The 21,746-nt window shown below is 35.7% G+C and overlaps 1 protein-coding gene across 1 annotated transcript in view; it reads right to left on the reverse strand.

Moving 5' to 3' along the window:
• AGMO (alkylglycerol monooxygenase) overlaps positions 1 to 21,746 on the reverse strand; it is a 187,130-nt gene that overhangs the window by 69,299 nt on the left and 96,085 nt on the right. The window contains exons 6-12 of the mRNA XM_066565154.1: positions 20,701 to 20,767; positions 19,164 to 19,229; positions 18,979 to 19,058; positions 17,936 to 18,070; positions 17,331 to 17,447; positions 10,396 to 10,478; positions 9,147 to 9,252 (exon numbers count right to left, since the gene is read on the reverse strand). Of these exons, the coding sequence (XP_066421251.1) occupies positions 9,147 to 9,252; positions 10,396 to 10,478; positions 17,331 to 17,447; positions 17,936 to 18,070; positions 18,979 to 19,058; positions 19,164 to 19,229; positions 20,701 to 20,767 (654 nt within the window). The remainder of the gene's footprint in view (positions 1 to 9,146; positions 9,253 to 10,395; positions 10,479 to 17,330; positions 17,448 to 17,935; positions 18,071 to 18,978; positions 19,059 to 19,163; positions 19,230 to 20,700; positions 20,768 to 21,746) is intronic.

The following is a 21,746-nucleotide window of genomic DNA, read 5'->3' on the forward strand; positions in this document are numbered from 1 at the left end:
GTGCAATGACAGGTATCTTCCCTAAAATGTAATAAACTCACTAGCTGGTCTCAAAAGGAAGTGGAAAGAGCTATGAAGTAGGCATAAAATAATGCAGTTAATGGCCAGACTCTGCCTCTTAGCATCCTGCTTCACTACCACTTTGAGCTGTTTCCTAGTGTCTGACCACTCTTTGTAGGCAAACTACATGAAGCCAAAAAGAGGAGAAATTAATAGATCTAGAGAGTTATAGTCGTATGCATATGTGCAATGAATTCAGGTAATTGTTAAGGACAACATATAGCATCCCTTCCTCCATAAAACAAAATCTGGAATGTTCAAACTGAAACCAGGCATCTTCAACAGTATTAGCTTCCAATCAGCAAAATAAACAACCTATTCAAACATTTCATGGTTTCCACATGAAGGTAAACCAAACAAATTCTGTCAGGACAGATGTGATCACTCCCAGACTCTATAGAGGGTTGCTGTATTATTTTGCCTTGGTTTCAAGTGATAACTAGAGCTTTATATTTACTTTTTTCTCATAACACCTATTTCCAACTTTTAAACATACAAAGTGTTTTGTGTGTTCTGCATTTGGTAATCAGTTGTTAAACACAGCATTTGCTAATCTTCTTTCATCAGGCAATTTTTATTTGGCATTGGCAGGAAAAGGAAATTTTAAAACATTCTCTTTGGGCTGCGTAATACCCACATATAAAATCAAATATAGCATTGTTGCTTTCTCTATATTCTCTTATTCCCTAACTCTAAACATCATAGAAAACAGAACTTCTACAGGGGAATGATATAACAAGGCAGTAATAAAGGAAATAAATCACAGCACATATAATGGCTTGATTTTATCTTACTGATCTATTGCCCACTTTAGACAAAAGGCACTGGCTGGTTAGAATTTAGCATGCAATTGCCCAGATGTCATGAACTAGTTTTCAGTCTCTGTAGTTATTTCAGGTGCTGCTAATAGGAAAACAGAGGCACAACTTTTACTGTGCTTTTCTTCCTTTAGTGTTCACAAGAAGCTTCTGAAAAAAATAGACTGAGCAGAAGATAGCATTTATGATTTTTAAAAAGTAATAAAACATGTTATAGAACATTCTGAATTAATTTCTGCATTCCTACACAAATATATGGATTAGGATTTCCAGTGGGCTAAATTCAAGTCCAAATCTGTGTGTCCTACAAAGACATTCTGTTGCAGAAATCTTATGTTTTCATAGCTGCTCACTGTTCCAGAAGTGGGGAGAGACATTTATAGGAAGACAAGTCTGCTACCATTTCCATTGCAAGATGCAAATATTGAGTAATCCTGGACTGCATGTATTTTTAATATTTGGGGTTTCTCTATTTAAACTGTACAAGATAGAAATATCCAAAATATTTTAAATACTAGGTTGGTTCTTTGTGGTCACCTTGCATGTGCCAAACCCAGAGCTTTTCCACATCAGAAACAGCTTGTTTCACTACAGCTTTTATCTCTTAAAAGTTAATTCAATCCCTCTGCCTATCATGTTTGAAGATAAAATTCAAACTAAGTCATTTGTATTTGTGGTCTTGGTAACACAGATACCGCTCTTCTCTTTTTAGGATAATTCCTGTAACTTGCCTGTTACAATAGCTTTGGAGGTAAGCTATCTAGTTTTGGAAAATAGTCCACTAATTTTGAGTATGAGGCTGCGCTGACGAGCACAGATATGTGGGTGAGCTTGATGGGCTAAGGACAGTCCAGAGAACACACACACTGGCTATGCACAGTGAAGCTGGAGGCTCCCCACTCAGGGGTGTTCTTCATGGCTGGGGGATCCCTTCTGCACTCCTCAGACTGCATCTTCTGCTTCTCCCCACATGACCTGCGTGGACGGGGAATCTCCACAAGTAAGCCAATGTCTTTCATCCAGGACACACGAATTGCCCATCTTATCCTGCCTTTGACTCTTAGACATTGCAATGTACTTTACATGACATTTTAAATCAATTTTGAAAGTAACATTTATGACAGTGCAAAGGGATCAATAAGCAACAGCTCTGTCAACATGAGTCTTCCACATTTGTGGAAATATGGGGTATGAAACAAATTCATGCATTTGTGCATTAACAAAAAAACCCCAAAAACAAAACCAAAAACTCAAGCAAAATACTCTAGTACTGCAACTACAGTTACACAGACAAACATCAACCCATGTGGAATATGTCAGTTGTCACTAGGGACTAATATCAGTGAAGTGATTCGCTAGTATGGAGATCTCTATCATTATCCATGTGTTATTATGATGTAGAAAAGAATGCAATTTGACAGGGATTGTAGGATTACTGTCTTATAGAAAATTTTGCTTTGACTTATAAACCAAATTACATCAGTAAAAAGATGTGTGAAATACCAGAGCTTCATTTTTGCAGACACTCTCAGATATACAACTGAACATTAATAATCTCATTGGCATGGCTGTTACATTTAAAATGCAAACACTACATACAGCTACATGCCAATCACTGACTGCTTTGGGATAAGAAGGGTTAGAAAATAAACTTTATAGATATAAGTGCAAGTGTTGACAAAAGAAAATGCAAAATTTCAGTCAGCATATGTGAACATGCATTTTCTATGTTCAGACCTTTGCTTTATCTTTGCATGCTTCTGATTTCTATTAAGTATGACTACCTCCTTGTCTTGTCAAACAATTAAAGTGACAAAAGTAATAGCAGATGCTTCTTTCATAGGTAAAACTACAGCAAGAAGACCATAGTTTACATTTTATTACAGCTGCTCTATGAAGCCTAGTAATTGCAAGGTAATTGAAAAGATCCTGATAATAAACTGCCAGTTTACTTTTTTTTCAGAAAAAAGAAATATATAACCCAATTCAGGCTTCATTTTAACAACACATTAGATGGTTTCCAACTTGTCTTGATTTTTGTTTTATTTTATGATTGTAAATAAACCCTGGAAAATTCCTTCCCAGATTTACCACCTGAAACTGCAGCTGTTGGCTGACACTATCAAAGCCTCGCAATTCCGAACTCACGTGCAAATCTCATCAAGCGCAGACACTTCTAATTGATTCCAGAAGTTTTTCTTTTGCTAAGATCAGCGGGCAGAAGAAGAATAATGAGCAGCTTTTAAGCAGAGGGGGAAGGGTGTTGAGCTTAGGGAGTGGAGATTTTAAAAGCTCCAGCTCAACTGCTCTGCCAGAAATGCAGAGCAATTTTACGGTCAATTGGCCAGAGCATCTGGAACTATACATCATAGTCCTTAGTTGATGGTGGTGAAGCTGACTCTCAAACTGGCTAAGTCTAAAATCAGTAATGACTCTGCTGTCACACCTAAGTGGAAACTAACTTAATCTACTGCCAGATTTTACTGTGACTTTTTCTAAGGGACATTATTCCCCTTAGGGCAGTTGTCAAGAATATTAAAAGTCCAGTCCCTGGGATACACTGCATGGCATAGCAAACTTTTCTGAATGAAGCTAACATAGAAAAAAAACGATTACAACGCGTGTTTGTTTAATTCCATGTGTGTTGACAAGGCTTTTTATCATAGGCAGCAGAGTTTCCTTCCATCCCCAGTTTCATTTCTAAAATATATTTGAAATACACCAGCCAATCTAGTTACAGCACAGAGACTGCATAAATGCTGAGGTCATAAATCACAGCACAGGGCATGGAGCTTTCACCTTAATGGAAACCAAATATGGGACACGCGGCTCTTTGAAATGTGGCACAGATGATCTTAACGAGGGACCAAGAAAAAATGCTACAGAGCAGAAAACTATCGTTGATGTGGAAATAAGTTCTTATGAGTAAATGTTTGTTTTATGTCTGAACTCATAAGTCAGTATTCCAACACTGGTAAATTATACTAAGAAACAAGTGAGGTAACAGCAACTCTTTGTATGATGAAAGGAAAAATAAGTAGTGTGATAATATATCACATTAAGAGGGACTTCTGTGGAACACATGATACAGTGTAAATCAGTTCTTTCATAAAGAGATATTTTATATTTTATCCAGACCAATTAGATTCTATGCCATAAGAAATACCAGAATTGCATCAAAGATCAGAGAAGCAGTCCATTTGGTACAGAATACTGTCTCCAAAAGTTTTTGAAACAGCTGCATCTACCATGTTTAGATACTCTGGAGGAGCAAATAAGCTATTTGACCACAATAAAGCTCATTTCTACCTTCATTAGTTAAGGGCTGAATAACACCCTGCAGCACAGGATTCTGTATATCTTCCAAAGCTGGTTATATTTCTAATGTACCACATGCCCACATAGAAAAGAAAACAAGTTATTAATTTAAAACATCACACATGTATAAAACCTCTGTTTTTCTCTCTTTTCCACCATGAAAGTTGCCCTAGATTTTTTGTCCTTCCTACCTGTAAATTAATACATGTCAGCCAACATGGCATAGCCAGGCAGCTCATTAAGTTGCAGTGCAGAAGTCAGGATGAAAAGATTAACTCTTAGATACAATGCCTTAGTTACAATAAAGGTAAAAGATAAACATATCAAGACAGACGTCTATTTCCTCCTCCCTCTTCCTCACTCCTAGCCTCTTATTTTAAGTCTGAGTTGCAGCTACTATGAGGGTTGGTGAAAATATTTAAAACAAGAGTTCCAACAACATGTCAATGGCTCTCATTTCTACTTGCTCCTCATTAGTACTACTGTCAAATAACAGCCAGTGTTTGACCAAATTCAGCTCATGGAATATGCTGGCTGGTGCCAAACCAGTGCAGTTGGATGGAAACACTTTAAAGAGGTGGACCATCATCACAGATTTATTTTTACATATCGTGCCTGCTGAACTGTCACATAACTGAACACACAAGCAATGTTTTCTGCTACCTCCAGGTGGTTAAGAGGCACCAGGCCCAGCCTGACAGAAAATGATTTGGCTTTGGTAATACTCACAATCATCACATTATGCAGGCATGAAGTAATCAGCCTAAAGAAAGCTAACTAGTATAGGATGTGGCAGCACAGATTCTCAAAAGAAACACACTAGGTCTTCAAACCAGTCAAATATATTCCCTGTCACCGAGGTTTTTATTGACCTCCACCCATTAAATAATTTTCTTAAGATATAAAAATTTCCTCATATATCACCACTTTTTTCTTAAATTAACAAATAACACACAAAACCTCTAACAAAGAAACAACAACAAAAAAATTCACTCCCTCCCCCTCCCACATTCACCTAATCATCTATATGAAATATATACAGGAAAAGGAACAGAAAATGCATGCTGAGGAATGTACACTGTTCCACCTCCTGTGGTCACTTCTAGTGATGATAGTTTCAAATTATTTTCTTGGAGAAGAAAAGGACACTGGGAGAGATCCCCATGAGTTTATCAAATAATGAATTCAAATACAATATCAGGGAGGAAAATATTTTTAAATGATCAGAAAAATAACACAATTTTCATAAGGAACCAAGTCTGGTAACACACAACTTCAAAGCATTGATGGAGTGAATGCTGATTTTACTTGACTGCAGACACAGAAAACAACATATTAAGACTGCAGCTTTAGCAAAAGCAGAAATCTTTCTTTCTTACACAACTATAACATCATTTTGCTTCCTCCTTTCCTGAGCTCGAGCATTAAGAAACTTTCTTGCTCCACAGCAAGTTGTATCACTTACCTGAAAAAAATCTTTGTCTGGCTAAGTCAGCCCAGATGGCAAAGCCAGTCAACAGGGCAGCAAGAAGGGTAAGAGCCAGAGGGCAGGACTGCTCCTTCTACTTAGATTGCCATCTTCAGCTGCTTTTTTTCACGCCCACCTGAGCTAATTTAATGACAAAGTGGGAAAGGCTTGCTCCTTGTTTCCTCTGTTCTTCTCCCTTCTCTAACTGACCCCCTAGTTTTCTCTCATTTCTTCTTCACTTCCCATTTAGTGTCCCCACAGAAGGTGTTCTTCCAATGCAGTAACTCAGATAATTGTCAAGTCTCCTTATGAGCCAAACACAGTAATTTTCAGTTTAAAGCACCTATTTTTGGCAATTAGAATACCCTTCAAATAGTATTGGAAGGATATGTTCTTTAGAAATCTTTACTGATCCTAAAGCAATCTTGAGAAATAGGAACATATGAAACATAGTAGCAGAAAATCCCCCACACATATGGAAAACAATAACATACTTTTTCACTCATTATTGAACATGCTGTTGGTAAAAATCAGTCTTGCACTTACCTGCTGCAATGTGCACCATTAACTTAAGAATTCTGAGAAAGAATTGTTTGTTAGATTCTTAAAATACTTCTTTATCCTTAGGTGATCACGACCTTGAAGTCTTAATTTATAGAAAAAGTCAACACAAACTCTATTACATGACGTTGTGCTTTCATTCTTTAACACTGGATTACTAAAGAATTGTTAATTTGGTAACTCACAAGGATGAAGATGTAAAGACAATGCCTTTCAGCATATTACAGGTTATGATTACAAGAAGTATTAGATTAAAAAGACCAAAGTCAGCTAAATCTAGATGTATGTTTAAGACAGGATATTTACATGAGGAAAACAAAATGATTAATTAAATGTTTCAATTTACACCTCTTAAAATTTGTAAGAGAATGTGAAAGTGAAACAGAGCAAAAGAAGTTTAAAATCAAGCAGATTGCCTATGTTAGTATATTATGAAGGATAAACAAATTGGAATGATGAACAGAAGCATTTTTTAGGATAAATTTTAGACCTAATTTCTGGGGAAACTATCTGTTTATGTATTTCTTATGCTTTCTGGTACTGCTGTTTCAAAACGATCATGTCAATACTGAGGTAAGGCATTACTGTTTGAAAACTTTTCAACATGAACTGAAAAATCTCCAGAAATCTCTCGGATTTTTTTTTTATTTTGACGTAAATTCTATTAGACCCATAAGAACATGCCTACCATGCATATAATGCATTGGGAGCAAAAGTGGATCATTTATTTTAAAAGTGGGTCATTCATTTTAAAATGGGGGACATTTTGAAGTTCATTACAAATATTCAGACTGCAAAAAGGAGAACATTTTTTATTGTGAAGATGGTGAAGCACTGGAAGAAAATGTCCAATAAGGTGGTAGGTGCCACATCCTTGGAAATTTTCAAGATCAGGTTGATTGGGGCTCAGAGCAACCTGATGTAGTTGAAGATGTCTCTGCTAATTGAAGGGGATTGGACTAGAGGATCTTTATATTTCATACTCAAACTATTCTATTATTCTATGATCACAAAAGCTATTAATATAATGAAATTGTTGATTTGTGATAAAATGTCAAGGGTGGAAATACTGGCATCACTCAGAAACAATACCTATTCTGGTCTGCCCAAGAGTAAATTATTTGAAAGACACCTATTTTTTTCAGTATTTTCAAAGAAAAATTGTGTAGAAGTAGTCCTGTCTCTTGTAAAAAATGGCTATGTAGTCAGTGTCAAACAGAGGACTAAAAACAGAACAATAACTGTAATATGAAGGATGAAGGAATAAACACATGGAAGAAAGTATAGTAAAGTACAGAAGAGAAGAACTCGAGATGACAATAAAGTATTTTTTTAATGACAGAAACACGTAAAGAACAGAGCAAGAACCACTTAATTTTATTTTCTTCTTTGTGAAAGAAGAGGAAGCTATAGAATTCCCTATAAACAATAGGAATATCAAGCTAATCTTTTTCTTCTACTCATTTCTTAGTAAGAGACATTTTTACATATGAATAAAAATATATATAAATAAATATATATAAATAAAAATACCAGGAGGGCAGGTATTGAGGGTGTATATAATGATATAATTCTCACAGATTTCACTTAGAATAACCAAATAATTCAAGTCTGAAAGCTATGTCTCAAAGGCAAGGTAAATTGCTCCAAAATTTTAGAATTTGTCAATTCAAACCTTTCTACTGTATTAGGCTACTAAGGAAATTTTACAAGCAATTTTCAAATAATATTTAAGTAAACTAAACCTCTTAAAATACTTGCTAAATTCTTGCAGAGTCTTATCAAAGGAATTCAAGAATCATTTGATTTATACACCACAGCTTTGACAATGTAACAAGGAGGGCAGGGGAGAAATGAAACAATTCTCAATTAGTGGCATTTATCTAGCTTTAAATATTGTCTAATAGCTATTGTTTTCCAACCCAGGCAGAAAAAAAAAAAAAAAAACTAAAAAACCAGAAAAATCTCCCAGACCCACAGCAGCAGATTTTTTTTTAATTTATTTATTTTTATTTTCTAAAAGAAATTCCATTTCTTTTAGAAAAGCAGGAGAAGGGAGACCACTTCCAACTGGGAAAGACACTATAAATTTTGCATATGTTTGAAGTCAAAGGAACTATTCTGAACCTGAGTATCAGTTCCTACTGTTTTATTTGATTTTTTTCTGATTTTAAGCCAAAAGAGTAACTTTCTGATAAGGTTGTACTAATCCAGCCACCCATTCATAACCTTGATGGTTATGAATAACCATTATTTCCTGGTAACCAATAGTAAGTAGCTTGGTAATGTTGCTCAGATAGGAATACTAACAGTGACTATTGTTATTTCATTGTGATAATATTAAAAGAGATATGAAATACCAACTGTACTGGAAATGAAAATAATAAAAAGCAAAAGGCATGAAGAGGATAAAAGTAAATGCTAAGAACACAAAAGTAACCACATGTATTAGACCATAGGTCTATTTCGTCCTATATCCACTCCTTGCCAATGGCTAAAAGTCTGTTTCTGAGGCACAGGATTAATGTAGAGCAAAACACTTGAAGTCTTCCAGCCTCCAAGAATTTTCATATTTCTCCCATAAAAGGAGAATTAAACAATTGAAATTCAGCAATGCATTTCTATTATTCACTTCAAAGCATGTGATCACAAGTAAATTATTTTTGCAAGAAGTGGTAGATGCAGTCCTTCATGACCTTTTTTCCAAGGATAACTGGCATCTCAGTAGTGAACTGGAATAATTTTCTTACAAAATAATCATAAAAAGTGAAAAACAATGTGATAAGAAAAAAATAATACTCTATTCGAATAGCATAATGAAAAATAAGAAAGCAAAATGTAAACGTTTAGTGTTTCTTTTCTGCAAAAAGTTTAAAAAATCTAGAATAATCAGCACAGACATTTTAAAATAAATGTCTTACCTCATATGCATAGCCCAAGAAGGAAAAATGACTCCTAAAGTAGTCAAGTTCGTAAGCACCTATGAAGACTAAACAGCGAATGATTTCCAAAATTCCTGCTTTGGACCTAGAAAAGGAAATCAATTCAGATTAACATCCAATCTTTTCCTCTTTGCTAAGTTCAGTGAAAAAGAGAAAATAGAATTAGTTTCTGATGTCGTCCACTTACATCTAGTCATTCTTCTTAAACTTAAAGTTAAGTTTTTTTGGTATTTACCTTATATTGACTTACAATCATGAATTTGCTGTGGTGAGAATACCAGTACTTGCAAAATATATTTGAACTAATGCAAATGGAGCTGTATATTTAGTTACTGTCCTTTGATCTCAAAAATTACCACAACAAAATTCTGAGAACTGCTACATAAGTAGTTCAGAATATTTTCAGTGGTCTACTTCCACAAATTTTTACTAATGCCTCTTTATTAACTTCCTAGGTTATTCACATGTCTGGCATGTTGACAGATTTTTACCTATCCTGAATTAAACTGTTCAGTCCTTAAAAGCGAAAGGTATTCCTTTCTGAAAACATAGTGAACAGCAGGTGCAAAGCAATACTGGCACCTCAGTCTCAAAGGAAACTTCTACTCTACATTTCTTCTCTGCCAGGGCAAGTAACTTCTTTGCAAGCAAGTGTGGATGCTACTTACTCTTCTTTAGCACCACAGTGCCCATATGGGCTACTTCGTAATGTATCTCACTGGCCTGGTGTATTCAAGATCCAATTTCATTTGAAGCTATACTAAGTTTAGTCTCAAGTCTACACCATCTTTCACGTGACTTTGAGCCCACTCTGAGCTACACTGTGTGCTCTTCATATACCATCCATATATCTGGCACCTATGGCGAGCTACACAGGGCTCACACAATCCAACCTTGAACAGCCTCAGACAGCTGGCAGGTCCCACTCACCTGCCACTGTCCCAAACCCAGAGGAATGGACCCAGTAAATGCAAGCACAGAGGAAGACATGAAGAGCCCATCCCAAAACCTTTCTGCAAGGTTTTCTACACAGATGTAGTCACTTCTTGCTATGGGAACAATCCTGGATTTAGGTGCTGGCTAGTCATGTGTTATTTTCTAGTAACAGACAGCCATGTGTGGATCTGGGTGATTATATCTCTTTATCAATATAATTTCTGAGATTCACATGTAGTCATAAATAACCCATAATGAAAGAATAAAAAACCCCACATATTTTGTATCTTACTTGCTCTCCATAAGTAGTCCAAAAGATGCCAGGGACAGAATGATAAAGCCAATTCTCACGAGAACTGTCCCCTGTGACAACATCTGTTAAAAAGCAGACAAAAAATTCCTTTAGAGTAATCTGGAGAGACATGGAGTTTTTACGGAACAGTAGCTTGAACTTACTCAGTGAGTGAAGCAAGTGTCCCCTTTTAAAGTAATTTGCTACTTGAAATTTTAGGGAAAGAAATCTGCTATGGATAGCACTCATACCTGGAGTAACCACGCTCACAGTTGATTCCTGACTACTGTATTAGTGTTTAATGTTATCTCCTTCTGTCCTATGTGTTTTTTTCCCAAAGTTATTTGATTTCCTTTTGACTCAACTCAAGAGGGAAGAAACTTACTTCTAGATAAAAATCCCAGCAGCCCTGTTCTTTAAATGTCCTATTATGTTACCAGGTCTTTACAATAGCCATCTTTGAATCCCACTGGATAAAAATGCCAATGTACTGGTGAGAATAACAACTCACGTGACATGGTCATGTTTAAGACGAAACAAAATTAATGTTTTCCCTTCATGACAACTTGACACTTGGTTCCCAAGCCAGAAAAACTTTTTAGCTCATATCATTAACTTCAATCAGACTTAAAACACTTTTAAATATTAACATGCACATGAGTATTTAGATGAATCACAGCATGAGGACTTCTGTCCTTAAAATTTACATCAAAATGACATAAACAAAATTCATAAACACAGAAATTGTTTTGATTGTAAAGTTTGAATTTTTAAAATTTATTAAATATTTATTTTGTATTCTATACACTGCCTTTGAAAATCAAATATTTAACCAGTTTCATTTTTACCTCCGTGATTTTGTTTCAAATACTAGTTTTGAAAAGCTTTTGGTTTTATTTTATTAAAACAAAACAAAACAAAACAAAACTATTGGATCTGACTGAGTTATAGAAATCCTTTCTTGCTTCGGCAGCAAAAGAGTTTATGAACAGCATCTTGTGCTTCATTTGCAGGCATTGGAAAAATAAAACTCCACAAATGTCTGCCCTGATTTCCATAAATCCCATTCACTGACATGCCCAACTTCCTTTGGTCACGGCCCCAACCCCTAAAAGAGATCTAAGGTAAGTATCTGTGAGCATGGGAGGCCACAGGAGGATACTCTCAAGTTTTACAGCTGTGTGAACTTAGAGTGCCCATGTTTGCAAAACACATCAAACCACACACTCAGTCTGGGCGGGTTTCTGTTGTTTTACTGAAGCATCACAAACACCTACTTAGATATCCTCAACAGTTATTGAACAGAGAAAACTCAATCCCAGCAATGTGCAAGCTAAACAGCAGCCTCACCAGTTTACAAGCCAGAACACAGTTCTCACAAATGACACCTGTCAAGCCACTCTATTGCACGGATTTGTACGAGGTGAGAATCAAACTTATTACTGCATTTCCACATTACCAATCTGCTCCATTCCCCCTTATGATAAACTTTCCATCATTAGCAATAGAAGAAATTTGTTTTGAAGTGACAAAGTATTTGGACAGAGCTTTTTTGTAAAAATCAGGCACGGACTCTATTTGAATATAATTAAATGAGGAGTACTTTAACTGCTCATCTAGCCATACTGAGTTCAACTTCCACTTCATTTTCCTGTATATCCTGGTACATACAAAAATTCAAGAAGTGAGCAAAGAAAAATATGATTTGGCACAGGCATAAGGGAACTCATCCATAAATTTCTTAGAAATGCTTTGACAGGCTTTTCAATTATTGTTATTGTCTAATGAAGGGGTTTTCCAGGGAACAAAGACTGAAATTCAAGACTTTTCTCCTTAAAGACTGTCCTCACTTTTAAGCTGAAAAATTACACCTTTTAAAAAATCTCCTCTTTCTTGCCAGGTGGGTCTGATTTTTCTTGGTTTCCATTGTGATGTACCAGGTCCTGCAGACTGCCTGAAAAATGCTCCCACAGTGGTAGAGCACTAGAGAAGCAAGGTTTTGTATCTTAGGCAGGAAAGAGAACTAAACATCAAATCCAGATTTCCACCAAGTCATGGAATAGCTATATTACAATATATGGCTAAAATCACACTTTGTGGAAAATGAATGAAACTGCAATGGTTTTCATACATGTGCTAATACCTGTCTTCAGGGAGGATTCAACAGTACATGCTATGAATGAGCAAGGGTGTTCCTGGTTTCCAGTTTTAAAGAGCTGCATGTTTTCAAACTTTTCTGCCTTTCCACTGATCCCAAGCTGTCTAGCTTGTCCCTGGCATGTGGGTTTCCTTGTGACTCCTGCTGCAGAAAACTGATAGCAGCAGATAAGATAATGCTGATTCATTCAACCTGCTTTTAAATTCACTGAAGTGCCCTAAAACCCATTATTAACCTAAGATTTTGCTGAAACTTGTGGAGAGAGCACACTGGGAATATGGGTATAAGCTAAGCACTTTGGGAATTCCATTTCTTGCCATTAGCTAGACTGCAAGCCTAAAGACTACATTAAGAGTACTGCATTAAGAGTTGGATTTGAGTGGATGATGGAAACACTTCCCAAAAGCAGAGAATTTAGGGTCATATTTTAGTGGTGGTTTTACCCATAACTTCTATCAAGGACTTTTTTCTTAGCTTAAAGATGTATTTTAATTTACATTACTAGAACAGAAAAAAGAATTAAAATTATCCCCCACATATATCTAACACAGAAGAATAAAGCACAGACTAAGAACTTGACAGGAAATTAATAAATTTCAGATCAGTTTGAAACATGGAGTTCCAGAAAAAAAAATGGGAATAGAAATACATTTTAATGTCTGTCCATAAATCAGAAGAACTGAAGCAACTTTATAACATTTTAAAAAATCAAACTCAAATGTAAACAAGCCTTTATCTTTAAATGGTTAAAATGCTATACAAGGTTCTATGGCATAATAACCACACCAGGTGTGATCATATTTTATAGACTTTTTTTTTTTCAGGCAATTTCCATTTCTCTTCAGACACACTCCTACTTGAACTATACTATTTTGAACACTAGCTATTTTTAAAACTCCTTATGGTGAGTATGCACTCTGGCCCAGAATGTGATGGACTGGAGGACTCTAAAGCACAACCTGCAGATCCTGGTTAATTTCAAATTTGCTATCATCAGATTCACACAAAAGCATGACACTGTAATACCTGAGCACAGTGTGGCACAGTCAAGGATTACCAAGAAATTTGCAGTGAAATACACCATGATGCTATTGGGAATAACATCTTTTAGAAAAGCAGCCATATAGTGTAATTTTTACCACTGTTAGTTTGCTTCACTAACTTTCTCTTACAGTTCCAGTGGTATAGTAATATGCTGCCTTGATTCTTTTATTTGCTTTCAAACATGTATCACCCTATGAAGTGGATGCTGGCAGCTGAGGCATCCATTTTCTAGGCATTACTGTACCAAAATCAACAAAATAGTCAGTGGGTTATATCACTAAACTAACATCATATATTAAATCTATGCACTGCAAGCAGCAGTGCAAAAAGAATGTGCCTTTTACACCTTCATTAGTGTTAGCATCCTTGTTCCACCTAAACATAGTATGCATGGATATATATATAAAATAAATGAGTATTTATATACTGGAGTATTTGTATAAACAGAGAAGTATGTGGGACCACAGCAGGTTCCCCAATTACAAGTCAGCCACAACTTGCAATGTGGTTATTGGCTGCAATCAAGCAGAAAAAAATATTTCTGTTGGATTTTCATTTCATTCAAGGCTTTAAAAATATCTTTGAGCCTTAAAAAATGGGGCGGAAGGGGATTATAGAATTTAGTAAGAAGTTTACATGGCTTTATAATCAACAGAATGCCATAGCATTATTATTTTATGTTTTTTTAGTAATGAAAAAACTAATTAATTTAAACAAAGGAAATGTTATTTCAAATATGTATTTAGATAAGCATTGAAATATTCAAAATTGATTTTTTTATACTGCAAAGAACTAGGTTTTTTATGCCTTTGGAAGAGTAACATGGATGCATTTTCTCATTCTGATTTGTCCAGTGGTTCAAAAGAACTTCTAGGAATGATGTCAATGCATTTCATAAATTAACAGTTGCCCTGATCTCATACATCAGATGATCAGATACATTCAAATTAGGAATGCTAATATGATTCTATGAATTTTCTATTGTTAGGTGTCATTAGCTGTATGAATGTATTTTAACTTAGAATTCCTAGGGGAAAAAAAGTTAATTCTTAGCAATATTACATACACTGTACTTGATGATGTCCTACTGAATGGACACATTAGTTGTGTTCTTAACTTTCAAGAGAGCTACCTTACTAATTTCCATCTAATTGAAACTGCTCACACATTCATATAATTATAAGCACAGTAAATGTTATAGTATCTATTAACAATAAAAAAAGGACACTGCAAAATATGTTTAAGGTGCACTTCACTTTGATTTATATGATAACTGAAGTTCTGGAGCTATGAGACTTTTGCTTTGAATGTACTGCAGTTTTATACTCCTAGCACTCTCTCTGGGACTGATCCAAATCCCATTTCTTCAAGGAGCTTTGGATCAGATCTAGATGTGCAGACCTCAGAAAGCAATTTTTATTCGCTGGATGTAATGCAGATCACTATACAGAAAACAAACACTGTATGCTCTCTCCTGTGGAAAATATATATTTGTTCTTTCCTGTTTTGCTCTTTTCATAAGTTAAATGTAGGTCATTCAGACAGAAGGTATATGGTTGCTCTTTATGGATAGAGAAATTTAACACTTCTACAGGGCGTGAGACCAAACACTGAGCAACTGTAATCACTTGAGAAATGTAATAGCTGTGTGCTGTGTCTTATGGCTGTTATGAAATGGAACTTATACCTAAAGATGAGGAAAACAGTTAGTTTTCTCCATTTATGGAGTTATGCCACAGTTATGACATAATTCATAGCCAGACAGAACGTTCCAGTTGTATCCATAGACATTTCATAACTCAGTGTAGTGGAAAACTGATATTGAAGAAAGGTTTTTTGCCAAGTAAAGTTATTCATACACAAGCTTCCTTCTCATGACAGCTTCTCCACTGTACTGCAGAGCAATGCTGGAACTCTGCCTTGGGACCAGCACTTTCTACACCCACGCTGAAGGTTTATGTCCTGAGATGAGGTGCTTCCAGGCCCCTGTGCTCCCCTTACCCTTACTACCTTATTACCCTGCAGTTTTGTGCAGAGAATTTTCTAGTTGCTTTTCTACAGTAAGTTCATAAATGGAGGATCTTCAGGACGTTTCCTCCATGACGGAAAGAGTTTAGTGATTATCTGGGGCTTGGGTGCATTTTTCAACTTTCTTTATTACTTATTCTTAATCAACTGCAGTTACCAGCAGAAAAAATAATGTGGACCATCCATTTTTCCTTCCAGGACCAGAAAAAGGCCAAAAGAAAAAACAATAAAATAGAAAAAAAAAAAAAATCAGACTCCTTAATTCTGTCTGCTAAAAGCAACAGCATAGAGTAAAAAAAAAAAAAAAAAAAAACCACAAAAAAACCTTATCTGTGTGCAAAATGAAACAAATGGAAAAAACTCAAACACAGAGTTTGATTCCTATGCAAATATAGGAATTTGGAAGTATTCTGGAAAATCTTGCAGAGGTTTTTCTCAATGCAGGAACATTAGCAGTCAGGTATACTGTTTGACTTGTGTATTTTGGAAGTATTTATTCATACCTTTGGCTTAATTTCCTGTCCTTATAATAGACTAAGCCTAGGATGATTTAGTAATCTCCTAATTCCCTGCAATTGCAGTGTGACCCTTTGCAGAAGTAAACATGGCACATAGAATAACTCCATACTAATCCAAAGAATATGCCTGAAGTAACTTTTATATTATACCAGGAATGCTACATCCTGCCGTGTCCAATGAGGTGGGCAGGGGGCAGTGACCACTGCTGGCCAAGGGCTGGAGATTGCCAGGTGAGCATGCCAGGACAAGGATGAAGAACCCAGGGGGCCCTTTGGGTGTTTACAGCCTGCCTGTGGCAATATGGGTGACACAAACACAGCAAGAGCACTGCTCTTTAACTAAGGGAGTCTTAGAAAGGGTTTAAGAAGAAGGCCAAAGGGCATTTTATCAAATTAATAGAGTTTTGTGGTGTTTCTATACATCTTGAGAGGTCTTTGACTTATTTGTAGGAATATTATATCCATTAAATCCTGCTTCATAACTCTGAAATTTTAGCTTTAGCAATTGAGGGAGAAAGACAGAAAGAAAAAAGGGAGCTTGGAAGGATGTGAAACCCTGTAAGTAGTTAATGTCTCATTTCTTTGAGGTGGACATGGCTTTGTGGTTCACCTTCACAGGCTGCCAGCTATCCATAGAGGAACCAGTCACCATAGAGATGCCACCAGGCAAGTCTGTGGTGATAAATACATGGCTCTCCTGGCTGTGCTTCTATCAATGTTCTTGTATGTTGGAGATTGGAAGAAAAATTTGCTCTGACTTTGTGCTCCTCCAACTCTGAACTCATGCTGACACCAACCTTGCAAGCACTGCAAGGCCATTGCAATCTTCCCTCTAAAGCCTGGCCATCAAATGGTATGACCAATCTTAACATCTTAAAACTGGATAGTTTCAAGCCTTATGAGGTACTAAAAACTGAAGCAGACACATACTTCTTCTAGGCTAAATATTTCTATTAAGTAAATAACGGATATGGTTACTAAACAATATCAAATGTACATTTAATAGCATGAATTATATATTTAGCCATTTAGGTGAATTCTTTTACAGAAACTAGTTATTATTTTAGTAGTTCAAGTAAGATATGAGTTGGCTGTAGAGCTTCTGCCCAATCCTTTAATATTTAAACATGTTGTGTGTCATTGCTGTCAGCAGGAGATATTATTTCTCAAGGGAAGGAATTACTTACAGTCATAGAAGCAAGAAGTTCGATGTACAAGTCCACTATTACAGCAAAATGTACAAGTGCATAGCAATTAAGATAAGCTGGTACATGTGGGTTGAAGGGAACTTCTTTTCCAGTGATCTGTATAAAGCAAAACAGTTACTTGCTTTCAAGAGTGACCTGCTCTGGCCTGTTGCTCCTTAATATTCTTTATACTTAAAACACAAAAGGGGTGAGAGCTAATTGAAGAAAGATAATCTATTGTCAAGCTTATGTACTATCTAGTTTGAGACAGTTTAACTTTGTGTGTTTTTGCATGCCTACAGCTGAAAAAAAAGGAGAAATTACTGTACTCCATAGAAAAAATTTTGAAAATCTCTTCAGGAAATGAATAATGAAAAAATAACTTAAAAAACACACTTTTTCCATCAAATAAAAAGAAAAAAAGCCCCACAGTTAAAACATTCATTTCCTTCAGTTTCTTTTCCCAATTCATCTTCCCCCATGCTTTATGACTGCTAATTTGCTAATTTAAAATAGCATGTGTAGAGTTTTTAACATCGATCCAGTAGCATTAAGAGGCCCAAGTAAATTACACACAACTGAAAGCCTGTGCATGTTCTATTTACCACTGGGATTTCCTCAGGAAGGCCAAGTCTAGGTTTGCCTGGTCCCCAGCCTGGCCCTTTGAATATGACAGAAAGCTTATTGCAGAATCCAGGTGTGGCCCAAAACGTGTTCCAAATATGAGCCAAGGGACGTAACTGAAAAAAAAGGTAAGCAATTTTTCATTGTTCACAAAATAAAGATTAATAAAACATTGTATTTTATTAATTTTTATTTTTCAAATAAATGATTTTTCAAACTCTGTAAAGAGAATAAATTAGAAATAGATGAAGACAGTTCAGAAAACCTGGCTGAAATAGGCAAAAGCAATGAAGCCCTTGGTTAATTTGGTGAGGATTACAATGACTTCTGCTCAGAGGAAAATCTGTTTTTCCATCTGGGTCTCCTGTAATCACATCTGAGTATTTAGTGGCATATTGTATAGCTATATTTATGCAGTATGATTTGGTTACTGGGACCTTGAAATGACATATTCTCAGTAATGAAATTACTTAGTATCTGACTGAAATGGATATAATTGCACATCCTCCCACTTTCCAGCCCTGACAGCCCTGACAGTAAAATTTCTCTTTCTTTGAGATTCTTCCTTGGATGAACAATCATGAAAAGCAAATATGAACTCCACTGCTTCTCATGGTTTTGCAGAGAATTTTTACCTAGCTTAAGTGAAACCTGAACTAATAAATCTAAGAAGCACCACACTAATTAGTTTTCTTTTTTTTATTATATGCTTTTGTCTGTGCTTCACTATTTATTATTGCACTGCAAAACACCTCATTCAGTCCAACACCTTATATATATATCACTGTTCTAATTATTTGTTAATTTTACTGTTACATATTTTCATTATTACTAAAAGCTCTGCATACACTCAATGCAGTGAATAGAAATGGCTGTCTCATAATGAAGTACTGAAGAAATTGTAGATAATGTAATCGACTGGTCAGCAATGGAAGGATAGCCTCAACTGTGCCTAAGAGAGGAGTTTCTTTTGAATATGACTGAATGTTGAAGATATCAGAATCAGTGATAAAAACTATAGCACCTGGAGCATGATGGGGTCAAATGAATTTACTGGATGTGTTAAGCCATATACAACTTTTGCATCTTCGGCCTCAAATGTTCCTGATGGAAGAAGAAAACAAAAGAATGACAAACAATCAAATTCAAAAGTATACATATTTTTTCCACACTGATTCAACATGATGGAGAACACCTTCTTTTACTTACCAAATATCCTGTCCCAGATAATGAGTGTGCCACCATAATTTTTGTCAATGCAGTAAGGATTTCTACCTATAATAAAAATCAATTATAAGACAAGTAATAGGATAAATCAGAATACTAGGAACTGAATTATGAAGGAAAAAATCATCATTTGCATCACATTATAATCTAAAAATAACTTTAAAAAAGACAGCTAACCCACCACTCCTCGTGCTTCTATATAGATTTCTTTTTTCCTTAATAGCCTTATTGCTCGCTTTCTGTTCAGATTCAAACATACAAATCAAATGCATCATGTCCAAAATTTCTCTGAAATTTGGAGATGAAACCAGGTCAAAATATATTTATAAAAGACAAACTTAAAACCAAACAAAAATGATTCCATCAGTTTACACCTAAGAAAATATATACTAAATACATATATGTGTAGTTATCTCATTAATATCTGTCTATCATATGTCTGATCCTGCACTATTAATTTCAGTGTGAGGAAAACTGAAAAAATCCTTCTATGTTTTCTAGGGAATATATTTGTTTATAAGCAGTCCTCTCAAAGTTATGAGTGAAGAAGCATTGGTTACACATCCCTAAGTTTGTGGAGATAGTCTGGAGCAACTGTACAGCCCCTGATCAGCTCCATAATGATTTAGCTTGACTCCAATCAGGATGAGAGCATTAGTTCAGATTTACAGCTGAGCAAATAAGAGCAGAGTGTCTCCCTGAGGATTACCAGTAGTTATGCAAATTTTAAGGACTAGACACTTACAGCACCGCCACTGTGGATACAGTGATTGTGAGGATACAATAAACATTAGTAACATCCTCTGCACATGCAACTCCATTTGAGTCTGTTTCAAACTGTTCTTCCATTCCCTCATTTTTTTTTTAACTTACTATCTCTGAACACTGAATGAGCAAAGGACATCTGTGAAATCCACTTCTGTGTCTCAGATACATTCATGACATTTGTCAGTATGCAGTGGAGTTATTAGTACAATTTACACATGCAGTAAAGTCTTGAGGGCCGCTGAATACTGATAAAAGTCAACCATTATGCACTTTTGGGAAGTGAGATTTACAAACAATTCAAACAGGTGAAATCAAATTCCACTAAAATATTTAAAAGTTCTTCTAAAACCTAGCCATATTTTTCACATATACAGTGCTTGAATTTGAGTGCAAAAGAGCATCTGTTGATGATTCAGTAGCCAGGAAAGGATGAAGCATTTTTCTATCACTCTTCATACTTAAAAACATTGAATTTTTTTTCTCAAAGTCTTCTAACTATTTCATGGTATCCAGACTTAATTTCTCCTCAATAATAAATCTTAAACAAAAAAATGTTTAAATTAAGTTCTGATTATATTTTTTTTTAAACTTTGGAATTTCTAATTGAACAGGGGCCACTTCTGAAGTAGAGGTCAAAATTAAAATCTTTTTGTAGAACTGATTTTATAGTACAATTTTACTAGATTACTATTACAATACAAATAGTGACCCTGAGGAAAAAAAGGAATAAGAGGTTTCACTTTTATCTTACCATGATGAACTCTGTGATGACTGGGAGTATTAAGTATCCATTCCAGAGGCCCAAGTTTGGTGATAAGCTTAAAAAATATAATGTTTTAATGAACTTGAAAATAGTGTATAAGACCAAGAAGAATTAGGGAAATGAAAAGAACGAAAAGCTAAAGAGAGGATGTTTATCTTCTGGAGAACTGCATAGAAAGACAGAAGTGCAATATCTTTTTCTGAACCATATCACTGTATTACAATTACAAATATTTTAATTAAAAAACATTAAAATACAAGTTATAAATTAAATTTCTTTTGATCCAGAAGCTAATTTCTTTAGATCTAAAAGTGATCTCTTATTCCATGAGAATCTTTGAGAAAATTGGCAATCATGAACTGATACCAAGATGGAATCACAGGGAAGTGATTGCCCCAGTGTACTAAGCACTGGTGAGGCTGCACCTTGAGTACTGTGTTCAGTTTTGGGCCTCTCACTTCCAGAAAGGAATTGAGGTGCTGGAGCATGTCCAGAGAAGGGCAAGGGAGCTACTGAAGGGTCTAGAAAACATGTCATGTGAGGAGCGACTGAGGGAACTGGGATTGTTTTGCCTGGAGAAAAGGAGGCTTGGAAGGACTTCACTGCTCTCTACCTCCCTGATAGGAGGTTGTAGTGAGGTGTGGGTCAGTTTCTTCTGCCGTGTCCCAAATGAAAGCACAAGAGGAAATGGCTTTGAATTGTGCCAGAGGGGGTTCACATTGGATATTAGAAAAAAAAAAATCACTGGAAGAGTGTTTAGGCATTGGAATAAATTGCTCAGGGAGGTGGTGGAGACAGTATCTCTGGAAAAGTTCCAGAGGCATCTGGATGTGTCACCTGGGGGATATGGCTTAGAGGTCATTCTGGTGATGGTGGGTTGATGGTTGGACTCTCTGGTGTTGAAGGTCACTTACAACCTTGATGATTCTGTGATTCCGTACAAATTGTTTCACTCATTTTTCTTATCCCTATCCAGTGACATGCTTGGGATTTGGTGCAACTCTATGATAGCAGTTTTGCAAACACTTTATGTC

Source organism: Molothrus aeneus, chromosome 1, assembly GCF_037042795.1.
Source record: "Molothrus aeneus isolate 106 chromosome 1, BPBGC_Maene_1.0, whole genome shotgun sequence".
Lineage (NCBI taxonomy): Eukaryota > Metazoa > Chordata > Aves > Passeriformes > Icteridae > Molothrus > Molothrus aeneus.